This window comes from Palaemon carinicauda, chromosome 8 (assembly GCF_036898095.1).
Source record: "Palaemon carinicauda isolate YSFRI2023 chromosome 8, ASM3689809v2, whole genome shotgun sequence".
NCBI classification, from domain to species: domain Eukaryota; kingdom Metazoa; phylum Arthropoda; class Malacostraca; order Decapoda; family Palaemonidae; genus Palaemon; species Palaemon carinicauda.
The window spans coordinates 21,615,526-21,641,192 of record NC_090732.1 but is presented as its reverse complement, the minus strand read 5'-3'; the positions used below and the strand labels follow the sequence as shown (position 1 = coordinate 21,641,192).

General features: G+C 40.9%; 1 protein-coding gene across 11 annotated transcripts in view; it reads right to left on the bottom strand.

Annotated features, from left to right (window-relative positions):
* The window catches only part of LOC137645688 (regulator of G-protein signaling rgs-2-like), a 167,869-nt gene that overhangs the window by 35,071 nt on the left and 107,131 nt on the right, over positions 1–25,667 (bottom strand). For 2 of the 11 annotated variants that reach the window (XM_068378542.1, XM_068378543.1), the window contains exons 2-3: positions 25,281–25,499; positions 17,695–17,959 (exon numbers count right to left, since the gene is read on the bottom strand). In XM_068378542.1, coding sequence (XP_068234643.1) covers positions 17,695–17,925 — 231 coding nt within the window. In that variant the 5' untranslated portion in view covers positions 17,926–17,959; positions 25,281–25,499. Of the gene's footprint in view, positions 1–17,694; positions 17,960–25,038; positions 25,245–25,280; positions 25,500–25,667 lie in introns of those variants that run through there. The other 9 variants (XM_068378545.1, XM_068378540.1, XM_068378538.1 and 6 more) reach the window with 8 other exon arrangements.

Genomic DNA, 25,667 nt, shown 5'->3' with positions numbered 1-25,667 from the left:
CTCTCACTCTCTTTAATGCTGATTTGGTGATATGCACTCTTCAAGTCAAATGTGGAAAACACCTTATATTTAGCAAGGTCATGTACCATATCCTCTATCCTTGGGAGGGGATAAGCATCTAGTTCTGTGTATTGGTTAATGGTCTGTGAATAATCAATACAAAGTCTCTTTTTATGCCTGTCAAGTGGATCTTTGACTACTACAACCTGTGCCCTCCAAGGGGATATACTTGGTTCGATGATACCTTCAGATAGTAAATGTGAAATTTGGTCTTTTACAAACAGCTGGTCATCTTGACTATAGCGTCTGGATTTGACTGCAATGGGTTTACACTGTCGAGGTAAGTTCGGAAACAATGACGGTTCATCTATGTCAGCTGTCGCTAGTAAACAAACAGGTTTGGCGCCAGTTATCTTCAAACTTGGTCTTTTCCCTTCATATTGAAAACTCACGCTCTGGTGTTGCTTTTGGAAATCATAACCCAAAATGACATCACAACACAAATCCTTCACGACCCCTAGCTGTATACAGGGATATCTCTGATCAAGGTGAACCAAGTCTGCTATGACAAATCCAGAGGAACTAGCATTGAACGATTTTGATGCCATTGAGACCGCTGAGCTTGCAGGGACTACTGTCAGGTTTAGTCTCTGCGCTACTTCCTCACGTATAAAACTATCTGAGCTACAAGAATCGACTAGTGCCTTCAATGAGTGGCCATTTACAGTGATGTTTGTAGCTGCATGTGAAAGATTATTTGGATAAGTGGCAGTTATTGCAAGTAAAGTGGGATTATACAATGTAGCAGTGGTACTACCTGAAATTTTCGATTTACAGACTTTTGCAAAATGGCCTGTTTTACCGCATTTGTTGCATGTGGCATTACGTGCGGGACAACTCACTCTACCTGTACTGTGAAGTGCATTACCACAAAAATAACATTTTCTCTTTGATAAGTAGGCAGCGGCAACAGCTGAACCTCCCGGTGAACTTCCTTCAGCTCCCTCTTGCGTTGGATGTTGCTGCTGGTCACCGGTTGGCTGCGCCTGCCGCTCTGGAACTAAAGCAGCAGTATGAGGAACAGGTGGCGATGCATATGCGTCGGCACTGCGCTGGGCAAGATCCAACGTACGAGCTTGACTGTGTGCAGTTTCCAGATTCAGTGACTTATTCTCTAGTAACCGCTGACGAATAAATACTGAGGCAATACCATTGATAAATGCATCACGTACTAGCTCTTGCCGATATTGTTCTGCTGTGACTGGCTGGAAGTTGCAGTCTTTGCTAAGTTTATGTAACTCACGCAGAAATTCGTCAATGGATTCTCCTGACTGCTGTCGTCGCGTCGCTAAAACATGTCTAGCAAAAATCTCATTTGGCAACTTGACATAAACACTATCCAGTTTAGCGATTGCACTCTCAAAAGTACTACAGTCTTCGATCAGTTCATATACACTCGAGGACACACAATTCACTAATGCCCTCAACTTGTCTGGTGCAGCATCTCCACTTTCTTCTATGAAATTAGTGAATGTTCTATGCCAGTGCTTCCACTCTTTGGCTGCATTGGACGAGCTGGGATCCGTGTCCAGTCTGGACGGCTTCAGTAACTTAGCCATGATGAGTTTGTGTTGAATAAATTGTAATGAAAGTACAGTAATACTTGGTGATAATTTCCAAGCTTTATTCAACACATTAGCAAACTACCATATCTGTAACAAAGAAAGGCAACAATGAATACAGTATCAACATAAATGCACATGTTAACACAAACACATAACTTATGAAAATCATGCTATAAAACATTAACATAGGAAGAACAAAACAATAAACAAAACAATATGAATACTCAAACATTGACAGTAAGAAACAGCTAAGACCAACTGATATTATCACATAGATAATACAGGAGAAGTGCATCTCTTTAATTAAAGGTACTACTATATATTACAAATCCAATACCAGCATCAGATTTGGAGCCATCAGTATATATAAAAGTCAATTCCCTATGTTCTACACCATGTACCATAAAAAGAGACCTGGCTTTTAAGTCAGTCATGTTCTTTTCTATCCCAATGAAATATTTACAGAAAGATATCTGGAAATTTCCATGAAGGGGCTGGTGATATCCTAAATGGAAGAAGTATTTCTTGCTATATCGAGTGTGTTTATTGTTTTACTCGAAAACCATAACCTTAAGGAGATTTTGGGTGAAACTCTCAATACGTTGAATACCTTTTAAGGTAAATAGAAAGTCTTTGCAACCTAAAAGTCTAAAGGTAACCTAAAAGTCTAAAGGTAATTCTCCAACGTCAGCAGGGATACTCGGGATAAGCAAGGTTCTAAAGGCTCCTGTGGCCAATCTAATACCAGTATGGTGTATAGAATCTAAAATCTTTAATTAATTTGGGCAGCTGAGGAGTATATTTCACATTCATAGCTAATTTTATTTTAAATTAAAGCCTTGCATAACTTTAAAAGTTCTTATTTACAAATGGGATCCATTGACCTTTGATGTACATATCCGAGTCTGGTTGTATTCCCCGAATACGACAGAAATGGACGACAACAGTTTTGTTTGTTGACAACTTAAATCCATTCATATCACCCCACTGAAAAATTTTGTCAATTGCGAGTTGTAGTTTTCTCTCAACCATTGCCATTCTAGCTCCAGCAAATGATATGGAGCGATCATCTACAAATAGTGTAGAGAGAATATCTTGGGGAATGACACAGGAAATCCCATTAATGGCTAATGCAAATAGGGCTACACTTTGCACAATACCCTGGGGAACTCCTCCTCCTTGACATCTCCTCTCTGACAGAGTTACACCCACTTTAACTTGAAAAAATCTATGTGAAATAAATGATTAAATGTACAATGGTAGTTCTCTTCTCAATCCCAAATCATGAATGCTTTTAAATGTATCATATCTCCAAGCAATATCACATGCCTTTTCAAGGTGTAAAAAAAAAAAAAAAAAAAAAAAAAAAAAAAAAAAAAAAGATTACATAGGTGATAAAATGCTTTTCTTCTCCAAGTCCCACATCAGTCTTATATTGACCATCTTCTCCACAATCTTATATAAACAAGATGTCAATGCAATTGGTCAATAGCTTGCTGCTAAAAATGACAAATTCGTAGATAATTTGTATTTTTCCCAACGATACAAACCTTAGCTATTCATTTAGGGGTATTACTTTCGGCGTAGCTGAAATGACGAGCCATTAAAATTTAGCGAGGGTTAACTACCCACACCGCTAGTTAGCGGGGGTAGGGGAGGGTAGCTTGCTACTGCTCCCACTCACACACCTGTGATTTAGCTCACTTTGCTTGGAGGAAGGACTTCAAGGGGGATAGGGCTGGTGGGCAAGTTTGTATAAATAGCTAAGGTTTGTATCGTTATTAAAAATACAAATTATCTACAAATTTGTCATTTGTTCCGTAACTGGAATACAAACCTACGCTATTTATTTAGGGGCGACTCACCCATTAGGAAGGGTGGACATCCCTGCCAATCTGGCTTTTTGGCTTTACCCAGGGTCTCCTCACCCGAGTATGTTAGTACTAAAAAATAAGGGGTCCTTGCACCTCGCTAAAACCTTGCTACCCAAGGTCCGCAGCCTACGCAAGCTGTGTGTCGAGATAAATAGAAGTGTGACAGTCCAGGTAAAGTTATTCCGAATCTTTAGTAGGAAAAACAGTTGTAACCAAGATTTTCCCAATAACACCTTGCTAGGGTATGGGGACACAACAGTATTAGTTTAATACTAGGTACACAAGGGAGCATGGTTTACCTGCAGTGGTTTGAGGTCAGCTTGTGCAGAGAACCCAGGATGCTGCTTTCCCCAAGAGAGGGGAGGATGAAGAAAAGAATAAGAGCCAGTCAAACCTTTTCCTTCACGCAGAGTAAAACCGGGTAACAGTTCCCTCAACCTTCTGCTACTTGTCCAATAAGGAGCTTGAGGTATTAAACTAGCTGTTGTGCAGCCACCACAGGACCGATAGAAAACGTATAAAGTCTCCTGTGGGTCACGTCTTGCAGGTAGTGGGATGTGAATGTAGTTTGTCGTTTCCACACTCCAGCCTGAAGAACCTGCGTCACCGAGAAGTTCCTCTTGAATGCCAGGGACGTAGCTAGGCCCTAACATCATGAGCTCTGGGACAACGTGAAGGAGGCAGGTCTGGATACAGTGCATGATCTATGACCTTTCAAATTCATGCTGAGATTGTGTTCTTGGTGACCCTCCTCTTGGTCCTTCCTATGCTGACGAAGAGTGCAGGCACACGAGGACGGGCTAAGGCTGTTCTCTTGAGGTACAGCCTCAAACCCCTCACTCAGCAGAGTAAGAGATGATCAGGGTCATCTGTTACAGAACGAAGACTCGAAATCCGGAAAGAGTCGAATCTCGGATCCGCTAATTCAGGGTTCTGAGTCTTAGCAATAAACTCAGGGACGAAGCTGAACATTACCTCTTCCCATCCCCTTGAATGGGCAATGTTGTATGAGAGACCATGAAGTTCACTGATTCGTTTCGCCGAAGCCAAAGCTAGCAGGAATACAGTCTTCCAAGTTAGATGGCGATCCGACACCACGACGTCGACAAGAGCCAGAGGATCCACCTCCGAAGTCGACGACGGCTGCACACTTGCACCCCGGAGGATGAGCTGAAGCAAGGAGTCCTTGGAGGGCAGACCCGGAAGCCCCAAGGACGACCAAACCTGTAATACAGAAGACATTGACAAGGCCTCACCCGGGGGGGGGGGGGGGGGGGAGAAAGAGGTGGGGCCGCTTCACTAGGGGAAGCAACCCAATCTCTCGAGGACCAGGGTTGGCCAATATTAAATGGATCTACGCTACTACTCGACGGTCTCTCGGAAGAGACCGAATGAGTAGGAGCTTCGGAGGAAGGTCGGGAGACGGAAGAAGCAGCCTTGGGTTTTTCCCCTTCAAAGGAACCTTCGAAGGAGAAATATCCCGCTTAGATTTCTTCTTCCACCGTCGCCCAAACCTCTCCCACTACACCTGTTATTGAAATCACACCGTTGACCTCTGCATGCGGGACAAAGGGTGTGGCAGTCCGTCTCCACCGCCGACATATAGGTTCGGCAGGGCCGGCTCAATGAGTCCAGGGCAGGTGTGCATGATTGCAGAAGTCAACACACACAATCACTAACACAAAGAAAAAGCAAAAAACAGAATTAATGGCAGTCCAATAAGGGCGAAGGATCAGGAACGGCAACGTCCGTACACCATCCAAGCCAAAAGCAAAGTGAGCTAAATCACAGGTGTGTGAGTGGGAGCGGTAGCAAGCTACCACCCCCAAGCCTCGCTAACTAGCGGTGTGGGTAGTTAACCCTCACTAAATTCTAATGGCTCGTCATTTCAGCTGCGCCGAAAGTAATACCCCTAAATAAATAGCATAGGTTTGTATTCCAGTTACAGTACGTTACAAATTTATACTTACTGGATTTTAAAAAGGCTTAAATAATGGCTAGCTCCCAAACACTTGGATAACTATGATCATGCCATATTCTGTTAATAATGATTAAAATAAATAACTAAGTACAGTATTAACAGGTACATGTTTAATCATTGCATATGGAATTCCATTGGGTCCTGGGGCTGTATCATTGCAAGTAGCAAATGCAGAATCAAATTCTCTTTGAGTAAAAGGAACATTGTAAAATTCCTCCTTTTTGCAAAATTTAGCACATTCTGTTCTTCAATGCTTCTATACTGGTAACCAGGAGCTGTTCCACATTTGCACGATACATCGGAGAAATTATCAGCCAAGACATTGCTAACCTCAGTTGCTTCACTCGCATACTGACCATTCACCTTCAACACTGGTGGTGGGTTGGGGGTATATTTACCTGCTATCTTTTTCACTTTCCTCCATACAGAAAATGGTGGCGTTCCATTGTTGATTGAGGAAACAAAAGATATCCAAGACAAGCGCCTAGCTTCTTTCATGGCACGCCGGAACTGTACTCTACATTTTTTGTATACTATCAAATTTTTCTCTGTACGGCAACTACGCAATTAAGTCAAGATTTTCTTGAGGCTTTGTGCAATATAGTTAATTCTGAAGACCACCAGGAGACTGGTCACTGTTTCCATAACCCTGTGGAGAGTTCCATTCAGTAAGTCTATGGCATCATCAATGCTTTCACTGTTCTACATTCTCTTCAATCTCTATTCCAGTCTGTCTTGTCAAGGTTCCATCGTGGGAATCTCTGTAAAGGTGGATTATTGTTGGTGTTTATAATGATAATGATTGGTGCATGATTACTAGTATGTCAATCATCTAATGCTCTTCAATCAAAATCAAGAAGGCAGTTAGAGCTTGCAATTGAAAGGTCAATGTATAACCTGGTACCTGTCTGGACATGACAGTGCATTGGCTCTCCTGTATTAAGGTGTCCTACATCTTCATTCTTCACTACTGATAATATATATGATATGATATATTACCCCTCACATTTGCTAAAACATCGCCCCATAAAGGATGTTTACCATTAAAATCTTCCAGTAAGAGAAAAGGTTGAGGTAGTTGTTGAATCATCTCTACTAAATTATCATACAAAATATCATTTGAAGGCAAGTAAAGAGCGCAAATTGTGTATTTTCTTCTAATATCTATTTGTACAATAACTGCCTGCAGAGGTGTACCAATAGATTAAGATATTTGGGGAAAATCTCAATGAACGTATATAAGACTTCTGCCATGGCTCCCAGCTCATTGATAATATAGTGTCCTAAAACTAATATATTCACGGAGACAAGGAGTATCATCATCAAGCTTGCTCTGCTATAGACATACAATTATGGGAGGAATGCTCATGAATTAGGAGCTCAAGTTCTTCATATTTGGCCCATAAGAACTGACAATTCCATTGCAAAATGAAGGAAAAAGCTAAGGTTTATTTTCTGGATTACATCTTGGATGAGGTCTTCTCCATGGCAGTTTTTAATTTAACATTATTTCCTGTAGGCTTCTTAAGAGAGGGTCTTGATAAGTTAGGTTTTACATTTGCCTTTTTCATGTTCTTTTGACCTAATTATTGAGGGGGTTGGTGGACCTCAAGTTGAATTTTTGATTGATTTAAGTTTTCTTCTTGATCTGAAATATCAACAGACAAGGTGTTTTTAATGGAAGGGGATGACAGAGATGGAAGTCTCTCCCTTTTCCGATAAAGAGGTGGTGATTTATCAGGTTTTGGTATCTTTCCCATTACAGGTGCACCTGACAACTCTGTTTAACCTCCATCAAATCAGGCAAAGATCTACTATCTAGTATTCAGGGACAATGGTTTAATAGAGGTGGGCAAAGCCTTAGGAGGCGATATTCTTGCCCTAACATGCAGCATGTTATCAAAAGATGGTGTATTTATTTTAGGGGAACTACAGGCAGTAATAGGTGGGTTGGATGTCTCCTGCAAATTTTTTTCCTTTCTGTTTTCAATGCCTTGGCATAGCTGGTTGATTTATTCAATAGTCTCTTGGCCTGCCCCACACTTACATGTTCAATACTGGATTTATTGGGGGTAGCTCCTTCTAACTTTTACAGCTGGCAGTTCCAATCAGTAGATTTATGATTCAAATTGCAATTTAAAGACCTAGCCTCAATTGTACATTCTCCATGGTAAAATTTGAAGCAAGTGGTATACATATTTTAATTTTTGAAAACTCTAGAAGGATGCCAAAATCTAAAACAATTAAAACCTTGCCGTTGTTTTTGCTTAAAAGGTCGAACTTTAATTAGTTCATTTTCTATGTCAATGGGGAAAGGCACATCAGCATCCTGGAGAGTAAGGATGATCATTGATGTTCCAGGGACTTTATGCACTTTCCATACCATTAAAGGACACATGGCCAGTACTCTATCTCCTCTTCCGCAAACTCTTATAAGTGTCTATTGAAAACTACTCCCCTTCCATAACTGAAGTTTAGATGGGGGTTTGACATCCAACTCTATATCATCATTATCTGTCTTCAAATTAGATAATATAACAGATTGTAGGTGTGATTTGGCATCTATGAGGAAACTGTTCTTTCCAAATCAAGTTACATCTCAAGGTGCAATGGTACCTACTTTCTTCTGAAGAAATTTGCATATCTTAAAATAATTTCCTGTACCCCTTTTAAACTGAGCAATTAGCCAAATTTGTGGTTTTGTCTTTCTTTGGGGGAGGGGATAACTGCATTTACATTTGAATCAATCCAGTCTGCAGGTTTGCATACATACAAATCTTTGGGGACCCCATCACACAGACCCTTGATGTTCAAATTATTAATTTTAAGATTCATTAAATTGCAGATTGCATGAAAAGTTTCATTATCATCATTAAAGGATATTCTAGACTCCCATTAGTCATTTTTAAGGATCATTCAAATTTCTTTGATCAAACCATAACATTGAAATGCTTTACAAAGCACATCATAATCAGTTTCTAATGCAATTAGGGTAACATGCAGGATTCTCAGTTTCCCTGTGTTTCCCAAATTACTTGATTTAATATTTGAAGGATGGTCCTTTTTAGAGCCTAGTTCTACAAATTTTTTTTTAGGAGAATTGCCAAAGATTGTTAACAGTGCTGGGGAGGGGGGGGGGAATCAGCATATCCAGGGGATGGGGTGTCATTTTTCAAAGGGTCCACAGTCGAGGGTGGAGTTTTTTTTGAGGGGGCGCTTGATTGTTTGGTTGGTTTACCTGCTTGAGAATATTAAGAAAGGATCATATGTTGGAAAGGAAATTTGCATTCTCCACTATCGGCACACCAAGAGTATAGGGGTATTTCCCATATGGTCCACTCCATACCATACCCTACCTATGGGACAGCACCAAAACAGATATAGAGGCACAGGTGTAAGCTAAACCCACGCCTGTTGGAACCGAGACCAAGAAAATATGGAATAAACATCCCCATATCTGTAATGATGGGCTTCTGGCCAGAAGCTGGGAATCCTACCTCAAGGATTAGATCCTCCCCCAGATTTCGGTGACCCAACCCTTGAAAATAGTTCCGCCAAAAAAGGTCCAAACCATCTTTGGGATGGCTGAGATCACATATAGCTTTGAATGCAAATATCTCCCAACTGTGATCCCTTCTCCCATTAATCTAAGCAGGCAGTAATAAAAAATGTGGAAATATCCATGCCATTAAAAAATAATAACAAATGATACAAAAAAAAAAAAAATATTTACACTACAGTACACATATATATACATATATATAATATAAGGGTAAAGGAAATCGTACTTATAGAGTTAGGACAGCAAAACAAAAAGTTTATAAAATTAGGAGGTCAAAGTGATATTAGGAAGCAGAAATAGATGAGACAGAAATTTAGATTAAAACTTGGGGAGCAATTTCCCCAAGTTCAAGAGCCCTTTTGCCCATCTTAGTGCTTCAACAGGGATACAATATTCTCGGTTGAAGCACAATGACTTCTTCAAGACATTCTCTTGTTAAGAGAGTTGTTCTTCCTTAGGGAGTGTCTGACTGTGGTGGGTGTTTTCCTTCTGAAATTAGTCTGGTGGATACACTCGTTCAGGGATGAGAGATCTATTACTAGTCTCCAGTCCACTGAGGTCTTTTTAAGCCCACAGACTCATCGTTGACTTCTTCAAGAGTGCCCTTTAGCAGCATCCTACCCCTTTGACTGAAAGGCTAGGTCTTTCTCCCCTCCTGGGTGATAGCAAGATCTTGTCATCAGAGCTGGAATGAGGAAAGGGGAAGAACTGGCGAACAGGAGGTGGCATCTAATTCGATGTATGTCCACCATCCAATGCTCTGCCCTGTGGAACTGCAACCTCAACCCTTCATCTGCATGACTTTCTCCCACTGGAGGTGGTTGAGTGGAGGAATTGCCGGCCCTAGCGTGATCGAAGGCCTCACTTACCTCTTCCTCAGTAATTCAGGTGCTGTCCCTTCGTTGGCAAAATGCTTGACCAGAATCGCAGGGCTTTCGAGACAAACAGGGAGTGGTTCTGAGGTTCTATTCATCTCCAGTCTCAAAGCTGGTCTGGGAGCTTGTCTAGACAGAGGAGATGGCCTAGTACAGTTACTTGAGGGTGGAAGGCTGTGGCTTCCTAAAGGACACCACTCAATGGCGAAGCAAATCATGATTAGATTTTCTCCATTTATCAACTGTCAATTTTTCTTCTTCATCTAAGGGGAACAAAGAAGACCCCTTCAGCAAGGAATTCCTGAGAATCAGTACCTCTCTGGTTATTATTATTACTGAAAAGGATGAGATTAACCAGCCCAATGAGTCAAGCTCAATTCATACAAAGCTGGCCCGATTAATTTCAGGAAGAAAAAAATAATTATATTAAAGTTAATAAGTAAATAAAATCAAAGATATAGTAAATATAGTGGATAAAAACAAACAAATTGAAATAAAATGTGATAAATAGAAAATTAAATCTTATACATAAAACCTGTTTCTTAAAAACATTACAGTAATGTATATTAAAAACAGAAATTTTCAGTCCAATCAAATGTAAAAAAAACTTTTCTTACCAAACCATAAATATCTCTCTAGTTTAAAAACATTAGTCACTAAAAATGACAAACTTATAACAGAGTTTGTATTTTTCCTAATATACAAACCCGAATTCTTTACTATAGTAGAGTTTCTAGCGCGAGCTGGAAAATACGGCAGAAAACCTTAACAAGGTCGTTAACGACCGGGCCGGTAGTTATCCACCTGTTAGGGGTGGGGGACTGCCGGTCGGTAGTTACTGAATACCTTCAATCGGATTCTAGCTAGGACTATTTTTATGGGGCGGTGACGGAGGGAGGATTTGTGTAAAGAATTCGGGTTTGTATGTTAGGAAAAATACAAACTCTGTTATAAGTTTGTCATTTGTTCCTACACTAGATACAAACCCTCATTCTTTACTATAGGAGACTTAGTCTTGAGGTCAGGGTGGACAAGGAGTTCCCTATTCCTAGGGAAGATAGTGCTCAAACTAGACTCTTTTGATGAAAAAATCTCCCATTAATTTTCTTTGTAGATCCCCATAATCTTAGCAAGACTGAAAGTTTGTAATTACGTGGAAACAAATGTTTCAGGATGAAGAGGGTCGGGAACATACGACTTGGACCCTTTCATACTTAGGATTCCCCTGACCTTGAAAAGGGGAACCCTCGTGACTAAGAGTATAACTTATACCCTGTGAGAGGAGTCAGATGAGTTTCATACCTTATTTCCATTGGCGAGTCCAGCTGAAACTGGTTACAGACTAGGATACCCAGATGGGAGGAAGAAGGAAGTTGCAGAAGATAGATGGATGTCCTTCTAAAACCTAGTGTAACACAGAATCCTCGACCAATGGTTACTGTCCCCTGAAAGGGCATAAGGTAGCTACAGCACCTGTTGACCTGCCACAATAGGCCCTATAGAAAAGGTGTTTAGAGACCTATGGGTCACATCGGTTAAATAGCGAGTGGTGAATGTAGATTGGCGTTTCCAGACTCCAGCTCTTAATACTTGGGAGACTGAAATATTCTTCTTAAATGCCAGTGAGGCAGCCACTCCCCTAACTTGATGGGCTTTGGGTTGAGCTGCCTCTGGGTCTCCGTGAATGGCTCTCGCAATAACTTTCTTGAGCCAGAAAGAGGTGGTGTTGCAAGAGATTCTATTCTTTACCTTGTTGGTACTGAGGAAGAGATAACGGAGGCGTGTGGTCTGAAAGGTCTGGTGGGCTTCAGGTATTTCCTTAGCGCCCTCACTGGGCACAGTAGCAATTGGTCAGTATCCTGTGTTACCCTACTGAGGCTGGAAAATTGAAATTCTCTAAACCTCTCATCGGCCGATGAAGGATTCTGAGTTTTGGCCACAAAGCCTGGCACGAAGTTGAGCAAGACTTCCCCCCATCTTCTAGAATGGGTGACTTCGTAGGATAGACCATGAAGTTCACCAACCCTTTTTGCAGAGTCCAGAGCTACTAGGAACATGGTCTTAAGGGTTAGGAAGTAGGGTTAGGAAGTAGTCAGAGATCCTATTTAAGGGCTCATATGGTGGTCCCTTCAAGGAACGTAAGACCAGGGAACCGTCCCAAGGTAGTGGTCTAATCTCAACTGGGGGGGGCAAGATCTCTCAAAACCTCGAATCAACAAGGTGATATCTTCTGAGGTGGAAAGGTCAACCCCTCTCAGTCTACAGACGAGGCTTAAGGCTAAACGATAGCCTTTAATTGCCGAGACTGAGAGGAGTTTCTCCTCCCTGAGGTACACAAGGAAGTCTGCCACTAATGGAAGAGAGGGATCTAGTGGAGACACGCCTCGCCCTCTACACCAAGCTTCAAACACTCTCCACCTTGCTTGGTAGAGGTTTGTGGAAGATTGGCGCAGGTGCCTGGACATGTGCTCAGCCACCTTCCCTGAAAAGCCTCTGCTTCTGAGAAGAGATGGGATAGCCTCCAGGCGTGAACCTTCAGGAAGTGGATTCTCCTATGGGGGATACCACTGTGTGGCTGCGTCAACAGAAGGGGTTCTGGAGGCAGAAACCTTGGAACTTGAACCAGCAGGTAAAGAAGGTCTGCGTAACACTCTCAGTTTGGCCATTCTGGAGCTATTAGAGTTACCTTGCAGTTCCAGGAAGTCCTGAGTTTGTTGATCCCCCTTCTGAGCAGGCAAAAGGGTGGAAAGGCATATGCGTCCAGGTTGTCCCAGAAATGTTGAAGGGCGTCCTGGATCGCTGCCTGATGGTCTGGAACTGGGGACCCATAGCGGGGAAGTTTCGCATTCAGAGAAGTGGCGAACAGGTCTATTGTGGGGAGACCCCACAAAGCTATTAATGTCTTCGCTACTCGAGGATCCAAAGACCATTTGCCACTCGACACTTGGTGATGCCTGCTCAGTTGATCGGCCACGATGTTTCTCCGGCCCGGAATAAACCTGGCTGCGAGAGATATGTTGTGACCTTCTGCCCACTGGCAAATCTGGGCCGCTAGCAGATAGAGGTCTCTTGCCAGAGTACCCCCTTGTTTGTTGATGTACGAGACGGTTGTGGAGTTGTCGCTCATCAGTACCACCTCTCGTCCTTGTAGATCTTTTACAAAGAATTTTAGGCCTTTCCAGGCTGCTAATAATTCCATGTGATTTATGTGGAGAGTTTGCTCTATCGGAGACCAAACTCCTGATGCTAATTTCGGACCTAGGTGGGAACCCCAGCCCCGTAGCAATACGTCCGAAAAGAGCTTTAACTTCGGACTGGGGCTTTGGAGGGGAATGCCCTTTTGGGTATTCTCTCTGGTTGACCACCAATGAAGATCTTGTAACACCAGAGCTGGAACCTTCTCTGACAAGCATGGGGAATAGATTTTTTGAGTCTTCAGATGCCACTGGAGACTTCTAATTCTCGATCTTCCGCCTGGAACTAGTTTTTCCAGGGAGGAAAGATGGCCCAGAAGACACTGCCACGACTTGGCTGTAGGCGGTAGTGTGGAGACAAGAGATGGGTGATGGATTGATCCAGTCTCCGAAGTCTGTCTTCCAAAGGGAACACCCTCCCTACCTGGGTGTTGATGGACATACCCAGATAGTTTAAGACTTGGGTTGGAGTCAAGCAAGACTTCTCTGCGTTTACAAGGATCGCCAGGTCCTTGCAAAGGTCTAGAAGTCTTCTCAGGTGATCCAAAGCTAGCTCCCTGGACGAGGCCAGGAGTAGCCAATCGTCCAGGTATCTTAGCAGATGTATTCCGTGTTTGTGAGCCCACGAAGATAAGAGTTCGAAAACCTTCGTAAAGACCTGTGGGGCGGTCGAGAGGCCCAAGAATAGGACTCTGAACTCGAAGACTCGACCCTGAACCAGAAAGCGCAGGAATTTCCGAGATGCGCGATGGATCGGCACTTGGAAATATGCATCTTTCAAGTCAACAGATGCCATAAAGTCTCCTGGACGCACCGCTTGGGTCACGGAGGCTGCTGTCTTCATTTTGAATGGAGTTTGCTTCACAAACTGGTTCAAGGTCGAGAGATCGATTACTGGTCTCCAACCTCCCGAGGCTTTCTCTACCAGAAAGAGGTGATTGAAAAACCCCGGGGAGGCGTTGGAGACCTCTTGAATGGCGCCTTTTAGAAGCATGCTCTGGATCTCCCGAGCTAGGGGTTGCTGTTTCCCTGGATCCCGAGGGATCTGGGAGGACGAGATCGTGTGAGGAATCTGAAGAGGAGGAGAGAGTATGAAGGGGATGCGGTACCCCCAACGAAGCACCTTGATGGTCCATTGAATGGCCCCCATAGCCTTCCACCTCCTCCAACTCCCCTGCAGGCACCACCCTACGCACTGTGAGGGGGAGCCGTGACCCTATTTCTGTTTAGGGTTCCTCCCTCTGCCTTTAGCCTTAGGAGGAGCCGACTTTCCTCTCCCCATGGGTTTGGCTATAAAAGAGGGGCGGCTGAGGCTCTTGGCTGGGAGTGGAGTTGCGGTTGTGGTTTTGGGTTGTGGAGTTGGCTGCTGTTGCATTCTGCGAAGGGAAGCAGCCTTTTGCATCGCGGTGTCCTGCGTCTCTTTCCTCCAAGTATCTAAGGAACAGGAAACTGACTGTTTAGAAAAGAGGAGAGGTTGCAGAAGATCCGAGTTCCTCAAATCTGACTTCTCGGTCTTACCGATGCTCCTATGAAGTCTGGAAACTACTGATTCCCTCCTTTTGAAAATCCAGTTGCCCCACATGGTTGCAGTCGTAGCAGTTAGGAAGTCCATTGTTTTGGCCCCAGCAGCTAGGACTTTCTGCAGGGACTGCGTGGAGTTTTGGTTTGATAGGTCTTTGCGACTCCCTAGGTAGCCGACTGTGCCTGACCACGTGTCAAACCAGGATAATGCCTCCAGAAGGGACATTGACGCTGCTTCCATTGCCGAGGCTTCTGTGGCGGTGAAGGAGACTGGAAGAGAAGAGAGTCTCTCAGCAGAGCAGCCAGGTGTGAGCCTTGCTGTGAGGGGATCCAAGGTCAGAGGAGAAGGGTTGGCGTCTCTGACCTTGTAAAAATGCTTTTGCCTCGAAAATGGAAATTGCAGAAGTTTATGGGATCCTTGAGACTTCAAGGAACCCGTTTCCCCTGAGACCGCCTGCGAGACCTTCCTCAGACGGCTTGCAGTGTGAATAGACCAGGGAAGTTCGATTCAGGTCTTAGGGTTTGGTGGAGAACGACACAGTCTGTCTAAAGCTGAAGCGTCAGTATGTCGAGGTGATAGGCCCCGGGGCCTGAGATATTACACATTGTTCTTAGAGCCCTCAGATAGGAGGACTCTAAAACCTTTGATGTCTGTTCTTCCGAGGAATCTTTCGGTCCCACTAATTACTCGTGAGGGAGGGTGATAGAAGCCAGAGTGTCTGTAGGTAACGGCGAAGTAGAATACTCCATTGCCGTTATTCCAAGGGAAGGCTGAGCGCTGGCTAATGGCGTCGCGTGCGCCTGATCTTGCCTGAAAAACTATGGTCTAGGCGTAGGCGACCGAATTAATGGTGCTGTCTCAGTAAGAGGTTGCATTGATCGGCGGTCTGGCCTTTTTCCTCTGTTCTCAACCGAGGAGAAGAAGGGTTGAACCCCTGCGTCTTCTTCCGAGGTTCTCGTGAAGCTCATATTCCGTAACTCGTTAGGAAGTACGGGAACCGGAGCTGTTCTGTCTGAAACACGAGAGCGAGGTGAATGACCCCGCGTGGATATGTCCGGAGACTTGCGCAATCGAGAGGTTGAAGGACAGGAGCGCTCTCTCTCTGTTGATATGAAGCGAAGGCGAAAAGAGGTGCTCTTTCTCCCTTCCCTAGAGCGATCTGAGCTACTCAAGTTAATATGTGAAGGAGAGGGATCGCGCTCAGAGTGCTCTCTTTCCTTGTCCACCCTCCGGGCGCAATTAGATGAAAAATCGCTCCAACGGGAGCGCTTATTACGCTTAGGAGAACTCTCTCGTGACGAAGAGCGAGAACGTATCATGAGCTCTTCTTCTTACAGTGCCTAGATGATCCCTCGCGAGAGGAAGACGATCGCGAGGCAGAACGATGACGCGAGGATGTACTCTTCTTATTTTTATGAAGAGAGCGCTTATCGTCTCAGCGAGACATTTCGTTTAGAGATAGAAGGCGGGGAAGAGCGAGAACAATGACGTCTTCCTATGTCGCCTCTCTCTCCGACGAGGACGTCTGGGCGAAGGAGAGCGAGCTCTCCTTTTCCTCTTCACTCTCTCACTCCTAGCCTCCGAGGAGGACGAAGACGATGAGGAGGAGGAGGAGGGGGAGGGGGAGGTATAGCGATGATCGCGCTCGCGACGTTGTGGTTTCGTAAAAGCGCAAGAGAGGAGCGAAGTAGGCGCCGCGGGAGCTGAAGTTACTACATCTGCCGACACTTCAGCGGCCGCCGACTGGGTTGACGGGATGGAGGCGAGGTCCGGAACTCCCGATGGTTCCAAAACATAAGAGACCTGAGGTAAAACTGTGACCGCAAGGAACTGGTTCCATACTTCCACCGAAGGAGAACCAGAAAGTCCAAGGGCAGGCCATACCGCTCGTACATGATCTGGAATAGAAGCGGTAATAGAGTTATACCCGATGGTGGAAAAATTTGTGTCACTAGGATGGGCAACGTGATCCGCCTGACCAGGGGGAATGGGGGTTAAGTCAAAGGTGCCACTCTTCCTTGACTTCCCCGCGGAGGAAGGAGGCAAGGAAGAGTCTGAAGGGAGAGATCGAGAGGCCAAAGAAGAGGCCTTTCAACGGCGAACCTGGAGGTAACGAATCCTTCTTGGATTTCTTCTTCTTCCTCTTCACGAACTTATCCCACTGAGAGGGCGACCATTCTCAACATACTTGGCAGGGGGAGCCTTCAGAACACTTATGACCTCTGCACGAAGGGCATAGGGAATGAGGATCCACCTCCGGTGGTGACATGAATGTGCCACAAGATTTCGGGGGAATCCCGGAACACTTCCTCATATTAGAGGACATCACATCTAATAAAGAAAAGAAAAAGAAAAAGGTAATCAAAAACACACTAAAGAAAGGCTAGTCTGCTAGTCAAACACAAGCAGGAGCAGCGGTGTTACCACTGCGACGGCTAGAATTCGACTGAAGGTATTCAGTAGCTACCAACCGGCAGTCCCCCACCCCTAACAGGTGGATAACTACCGGCCCGGTCGTTAACGACCTTGTTAAGGTTTTCTGCCGTATTTTCCAGCTCGCGCTAGAATATCTCTTAAAGTAAAGAATGAGGGTTTGTATCTAGTGTAGGAACAAATATGTTTTATGGTTGAAAAACTGTCACACTCACTGTATCTGGGACCTGTTTCACGATGTGTGCAAATTAGAAAAAAAAAAAAAATATTGCGTCAATTTTGTGTCACCTATATGCAACTTATACCAAAATTACTTCAGTAATTATTTCATTTTGCACTGATGATTTACTTCTTAAACTAATTAGTCAAATTCCTTATTCCACTTGAAGGAAATACTGTACTGTACTTGAAAGGAGGAAAACGGAAAATCTTTTAAGGGTAACGACAATATTGTACAGTACTGTATAATAAAGTTTCAAGAATAAAGAAATCTGAACATCAGGAGAGCTCCATGAATACTGTATAATTGGAGCAAGTAGTAACCCAAACAGAAAACAATAAAGTAAACTTCCAAGATTTTTTATCTCGCGTATATTTACATTTCATCATTAGAACATGAAAATTGTACCTTTAATAAGCAACTTATGGATGATGTCCATCTCTCCATTTGTTCTTTGGAGGGAGGGAACTTAGACCGATGGTCTCTTTTCTTCTCTTTTTCCTTAGGAACTTCATCTTCTGGAGATTTGGGAGGACTTTTACCATCTTCAACATCAGGTTTTGGGAATTCTTTTTTCTTGTCAGGAGACCTTAAAACACGGGCTGCTTTTTCTTTAATACGACTGAAGTGAGATGCCATACTTGTAGACGACTCCTTACAGTTACAGCTCCTGCTAATCAGTATATTTTGTAAATTAATTCAAAGACAAAATGCATTCAAGGGTAAAACAAAATAAATTTTTTATCAAAAGTATTTCATTCCTTGCTGAAGTTCATAGCTGTTCCTCCTAAGAAGGCAACAGCCTCAACCCATTATTATAAAGTAAAAAATTTATACACAGTGTATTACACTGGCCTGTGTAGCACTTCCCAGCCATATGAGGCTACCTGATAAAAACATAGCCGCTCATGTTCTTTATCTCTCATTCTCAACTGGGTATGTATCAAGAACTCAAATAAACTTTTTCCCCCATTATGGGTGGCAAGGAAGGAGGGAAACACTATTGAGTTATAGTGTGTTGAAATACCCTGTACAGTAATTAATTTCAAACTAAAATTTATATTAATTGCAATGAATCTTCTCGAAGTTCATTGTTGTCAACCACCTTACCTTATTGCCTTATTTTTTGTTTGGGTTCCCCCAGGTCCCTCAGTGTGAGGCACCTCGTATATCCACCAGAGAGTTGCTAATGCATCTTCCGGTGTATTTTGCATCTTCCAGTCTTGGATGGTCTGGGATGCATCTTAGGTATTTATCGAGCTGATTTTTAAACGCATCTACGCTCACTCCTGATATGTTTCTTAGATGAGCTGGCAGCACATTAAATAGTCGCTGCATTATCGATGCTGGTGCGTAGTGGATTAATGTCCTGTGCGCCTTTCTCAGTTTACCTGGAATGCTTTTTGGTACTATTAATCTACCTCGGCTTGCTCTTTCTGATACTTTAAGCTCCATGATGTTTTCAGCAATTCCTTCTATTTGCTTCCATGCTTGTATTATCATGTAGCGTTCTCTTCTCCTTTCTAGACTGTATAGTTTTAAAAATTGCAGTCTTTCCCAGTAATCAAGGTCCTTAACTTCTTCTATTCTAGCAGTATAGGACCTTTGTACACTCTCTATTTGCGCAATATCCTTTTGGTAGTGTGGGTACCATATCACATTGCAGTACTAGAGTGTACTACGCACATAAGTTTTGTAAAGCATAATCATGTGTTCAGCTTTTCTTGTTTTAAAGTGTCTGAATAACATTCCCATTTTTGCTTTACATTTAGCCAACAGTGTTGCTATTTGGTCGTTGCATAACATATTCCTATTTAAAATTACACCAAGGTCTTTAATTGCTTCCTTGTTTGTGATTGTCTCATTATTAGGTCCCTTGTATGCATACACCATTCCTTCTCTGTTTCCATAATTTATTGATTCGAATTTATCGGAGTTAAATACCATCCTATTTATCTCCGCCCATTCATATATTTTGTTTAGATCTCTTTGTAGTGAGTTCCTATCTTCATCACAAGTAATTTCTCTACTTATTCTTGTGTCATCGGCGAAACTTCTCACTACGGAGTTTTCAACATCACAGTCTATGTCTGAGATCATAATAACAAATAGCAGTGCAGCTAATACCGTACCTTGGGGCACACCAGATATTACCTGGGCTTCATCTGATTTCTCGTCATTTGCAACCACTATCTGTTTTCTGTTTTGCAGGAATTCTTTTACCCATTTTCCTATCTTTCCCACAATATTATGCTTTCTCATTTTTTTCTCCAATATGTTATGGTCTACCTTGTCAAAGGCTTTTGCAAAATCTAGATAGATCACATCTGTGTCTTTTTCATTTATCATATTATTGTATATGTTTTCATAGTGAGCTATCAGTTGGGTCTGTGTACTTTTTCCAGGTACGAAACCGTGTTGACCCATATTAAACAAATTATTTTTGACCAAATGGTTCATTATTTTCTTTTTTATTACCCTCTCATACACTTTCATAATATGTGATGTTAGACTAACAGGTCTATAATTGCTTGCCTCTAGTCTTGATCCACTTTTGAAGATAGGGGTTATATAAGCTAATTTATGTTTAACATATATCTCGCTCATATCTATACTCTGTCTTAGCAGTATTGCAAGTGGCTTCGCGATAGTGTTAGCAGTTTTTTTTTAACAAAATCGCTGGAACTCCATCTGGTCGGCTGCCGATCCATTTTTAATTTCGTTTATAGCCGTGACAATATCTGCTTCATTAATATCTATATCCGTTAGTTATTCAACATTTTCTTCTCTCATTTCTGTTTCATTATTCTCATTCGCAATTCGCAATTCTTGGCGTGAACTCACTCTTATATTTTTCTGCTAATATGTTGCATATTTCCTTTTTTTCATTCGTTAGCCGTCCTTCAATTCTTAGAGGGCCTATTTCTATTCTCCTTTTATTCATCTTTTTTGCATAGGAGTAAAGTACTTTGGGGTTTCTTTTTATATTTTGAAGTGTCCTTTCTTCTAAGTACCTTTTTTCATCTTCTTTCGACTGTATAATCTTTTGTTCTGCATTTTCTATCTTACATTTTATTTCCCTCATTTTCCACACATTTTTTTCTTTTGCAAGATTTTTCTTCCACTTTTTAATTTTCTGAAATAAGATCCTTCTGTCTCTTGGTATGCACGTCTTTTGTTTATTGTTTTTTTTCGGTACATATTTTTCAACAATTTTCTCCAGTATTTTGTACAGTATATCCGTATTTACCTGTATATTATCACTTATAAATACATTTTTCCATTCTTTATTCAGTTCTTCATTTATTTCTGACCATTTTATATTCTTACTGTAAAAGTTATATTTTCCATATCCTTCCCAAAGTTTTGTGCTTTTATTAATTCTGTGATCACTTGCTTTGGAATGAACTATCAATTCTATGACATTGTGGTCTGAAATTCCCGTGTTATACACTATTATTTCTTTAACATAATTCACCTCATTCACAAATACTAGATCTAGGACATTTTCCTTTCTTGTTGGAATGTGGTTTATTTGTTGCATATTATGTTCTAATAGCATATCTTGAAGCTTTTCAAATTGCCTCTTATCTTCTGCGCTACTATTACTATCTTTTTTATATGTATACATACAACCACTTTCTTCTATCCATTCTTTCCAATCCACGAAAGGAAAGTTAAAATCTCCGGATAGGAGTATATTCCAGTCTTTATGGTTTCTACATATATCATCTATTTTTTCTATTATTATGTCAAACTCCTCAGTGTTTGGGGGTCTGTAAACTACAATATTCATTAGTTTTTCAAATTCAAATTCTACCGCAATCAATTCACATTCTGTGTTGCTGTATTTTTCACATACTTTTCCTTGATTTATGTCTCTTCCATATATTGCGGTTCCCCCTTGATTCCTATTTTTTCTGTCTGATCTATAAGTTTGGAAACCCTTTATCTGGTCATCACTGCCAGTCTCTTGGGAATACCATGTTTCACTTATATTTAATATATCTATTTTTTCAATTTGGGTTAGTTCTTCTAAGAACTCTATTTTCCTTTTAGAGTTACTCGTGACTAAACCCTGTGCATTACTACTATTCATTACTGAGGCGGGAGGACAGTGGTGGACAAGTTACCTTTCAAAAAGTCTATCCCCATCTTAACCATTTGGGTAAGGATTGTTCCACACCCATCTAGGCTATGAGAAGCATCTCCAACAGTACCAGTACAATTATAAACCATTGTTTTTCTTAACTATTAATTGTAACAGCCCTATACCATTACAAAAACCTACAGACCAATCCCTAAACCTACTGTCAACTTTTAAAACCTAGAGTACAGTAATGTACAGTACAGAAAATTTATTCCTAAAAATGTAACTAAGTCAAAACATGTAATTCATAACTAGTTTAATTTGTATGGGTCAGTGATAACTGCAAAAATCACGTAAAGACCCATAGTGGTTTGTTTAGTGCCCGTCCTCTGTTAAATTTTGGTTTGTGGGAGTAGCAAGGCTCATAAATCTATACTATTATACCTACTCCACCTAAATTGATTAAATTGTTTACAAAGTATTTTGAAAACATCTCACGACAGAAATTTTTGATATCACTCAGTTACTCTTATAAGATTCAGAAAATTCAGCGAGTTACATTTGTTTGTTTACACCAAAAGAAAATAGCTTCTCCTGCTTCTGCAACGAAAGTTTGGAATGCAAAAAAAAAAAAAAACATCTTTAGGAATAATTTGAAAATGCTTATATTTCTGGCACTTCCATGCATATTTACCTTGTAGGACAGAACTACCTTGTAAACACAAAGAATCCCATGCCTCAGCTTGTGAAGAAGAATAACCCTAGAGAACTCTGAGGTTAATCATCTTTACAAGATACAAGCTTTCTTTTTAAAAAATATTTAATTTTTTTGTTATTAAATAAGGACGTTACCAATTACTGTAAATTCTATATAAATTTTAATTCTATCATTCTTTACTGAAATAACAATTTGTCTAATAAAAAATCATTCAGGTATATGATAACTAAATAGCAAAATTCATTTTAAAACCATCTTTTTATAAAACATGTGAGAAAGAGAATATTTTCTTGTACATAACTAATGCAAATTTATGTTTTTCATCAAGCATTTTATATTACACATTAAATATAACTTAAACATAATGTATGAACTCCTTTTATAATTTTTATTATCATTATTTCTATGCAAAGGGTGTTAGCTATGTTTTTTCATTGCAGCGTTGTGCGGGGAGGGAAACAAAGTAAGTGCCAGGTGACAAGAAGCGTAGGCAGTTTGTAAAAAAAGGGCTGCATGCAGCAGTTCTAACCATGAAAACTCAAAAATTTATCTATATATTTGAATGTCTGAATAGCATATAATAAAACCGTAGAGACAGAACCCAAGAAGACTGAGATCTGACTGTACAGTAAAACTTTGCTTGTCGTTCTACAAAGGCTCTATGTCACATCAAGATGAATTGTAAAGCCAATGTACACCAATAGTCTACAGTATAGTAAAGGCTTTGTAGTAAGTTGGGACAGACCACATCAGTAATTAAAATGTGGTAAATATTTACTAAAGCACAATATTCTCAATGAAGAAAATATGAAGTGTTCATTGTGCATATAGGTACTCTGAACTGTTCTGATGCAAATAATTAGGAGGAAAAAAGTTTTCTTTTTCAAATTTTAAACGCTAAAAAATTTGAAGTTATGACTGAAAAAAGGAATTTTAGAAGGGAAACAAACACAAGAACACCACTTAACCCTTTTACCCCCGGGGTATTTGGAAATTTCCCACCCTTAACCCCCAGGGGGTTATTTTTTTCCAAGCACATTTTGCAGTATATTTTATTTAAATTGCTCTAACAGCCTTAATTTTTGTCATAGAGAGGTCAGGTTGGTCTCATTCTCTTGGAAAATGCCTGAATTTTCTCAAAAAATTATCAAAAAATATGAAAAACTAATTTTTATAGCATTTTTTTGCAAGGACGTACCGGTACGTCCATGGGGGTAAAGGGATGGCTTTTGTGAAACGTACCAGTACGTCCTTTGGGGGTAAAAGGGTTAAGCTAAGGTTTCCCACCTAACCTAAGAGACATACCTACCAGAGGGGACATGGTCCCCGACAACCACCCCCTTTGATTGCCATGTCCTTAGATCACCTTAAGACTACCACGGAGTTGTATGTATGATAGCGGCCACCAGTACGTAAGATGACAGCCAACTAAGAAAAAGGCAGAGTAAGGGGGTTCGCAAGGGGGTGTTAACGGCCCACCCATTAGGTAAGTAGTATGTAGGTAAGGACACAGCTTATAGGTTAGGTTAAGGGGGGAAGTTTACGTTAGTTGGTGTCCACTTCTAAGGCATGCAGAAGGAACTGGCTGCTAATATACAAAACCTCCCTAAATATAAACTCTATATTTGCTCCCCAACTGGTTTCACTTCTGTCAAGGTAACACTAAATCATAATATTTCATAAATCATAAAACTAGCTTTATAATATTGTATGTTAGACAATGCTAAACAACATTTTCCCCATAGAGAAAAGATTTGACAAGTAATAAGGCTGTTTACGCCTGTCCCAACCAACTAGTACTTTTTCTATTTGAAAAAAAGTAGGGTAATTTTGTATATTATTACATCCTAATGTAACCTAGGAAAAAAACTACTGTTTCTTACAGAAAAAATTACGATATCTTCAAAAATGACACTCGTTTCCGTCGCAAATAAATAGTTTCAGAAATATATATACATCTATATCCTACGATAATGGGGGACCCCCAGTGGGAACTCGGGGTTTTGGGTGGGGAAAACATACTGGGGAAACGAAATATAATTGTTTTTCTATAGTAAATAACGTGAATTAAGCGAATTTGATGTTCATTTCAATGGGAAACAAACAGATCAACCAATTCGGATAACTTTAAGATGCACGGTGTCACTTCTCTTACGAACGAACGATAACATTAGCAACGTTACCAATAATACACAGTGTTACCAACGTTGACGTATGGTACACAGTTACCAACGGCCCGTTGACATTACTAAAGATAGTAATGATAGATATTTCCATAATGTAAATAATTTCTCCATATAAGTTTTACTCAATATATAAAATGTACAAAAAGGGCACAGAACCTAACAAACCCACCTAACCTAGCCTAGTAGTATGACAGGTCACAAAATAACATTTGATCTACATCGACGTTGGCAGCACTGGTTACTGTATTTTTTCATGACACAATCTTTGTAACGGCGCCTCCAAAGTTTATCCAGATATACTGTTTTGTATTTTCCTCCAGTTATTATAATTTCAAGAAGGTAATGTATAGAGAAGAAAAGGCTTGTTTTACGTTTATATATCGATTCCCCAGTATGTTTTCCCCACCCAAAACCCCGAGTTCCCACTGGGGGTCCCCCATTATTGGAGGATATAGATGTATATTTATTTCTGAAACTATTAATTTGCGACGGGAACGAGTGTCATTTTCGAAGAGAGCGTAATTTTTTCTATAAGAAACAGTAGTTTTTCCCTAGGTTACAATAGTATGTAATAATATACAATGAAACCAAAAGGAGTTTTTTCCCTAGGTTACATTACCCTGTGATAAAGTATAATAATACAGTCTAAGTTATGCTAATTATACGACAAACCTACCACAGACTTCGGTAGTCTAAAAATAGCTAGGATACAAATTCATCATCTAAAATTACTTGCCAAATTAACCCCATTAACATACCTATAATTTCTGCTAGGAGTCGGAGAATATCGACTATATTTCGGGAAATGGTCGCAAATATGATTAGGGGGCGTGCGACTGTACATGTCATTAGTTGTTTGTTTACATCTAGGAATGTCATTCCCATGGCGTTACTTTAAACGTTAAAGGATAACCATAATTAATTATTCAGCAGTCTGACAATTTAAATCAACAGACTAATCAAAAATGATAGAATTGTACACGAAATATTTGCAACTTACGGAGGGAAACCTTGTTCTGTGAAATACACTGGTGTACTAAATGTAGATACATGACCCAGATAAACAAGGTCAGGTTCATGGGCGAGGCTTTGAGGCTTTACAACGGCGCCTCTGATAACCTAGCGATTTGAGCTTCTCTTTATTCATGCTGTTTTATGGGCGAGGCTGAAAGGCTGCAAGTCTTCATAAGGTTGTTGTAGCTCAATCTTTTCTATATATCTGTAAAAAAAAAATAGATTAATCTTCTTCCCTGATTTCACAAAAATTACAGTTTACACTTCCCCCTCCGTGTCTATTTACAATGTTTAGTTTTTACGTATTAATTCTTTCTATAGAGTTCATTACTGATGCAGATGTATATTTCTGTTCTGTTTCTAGAACAACTTA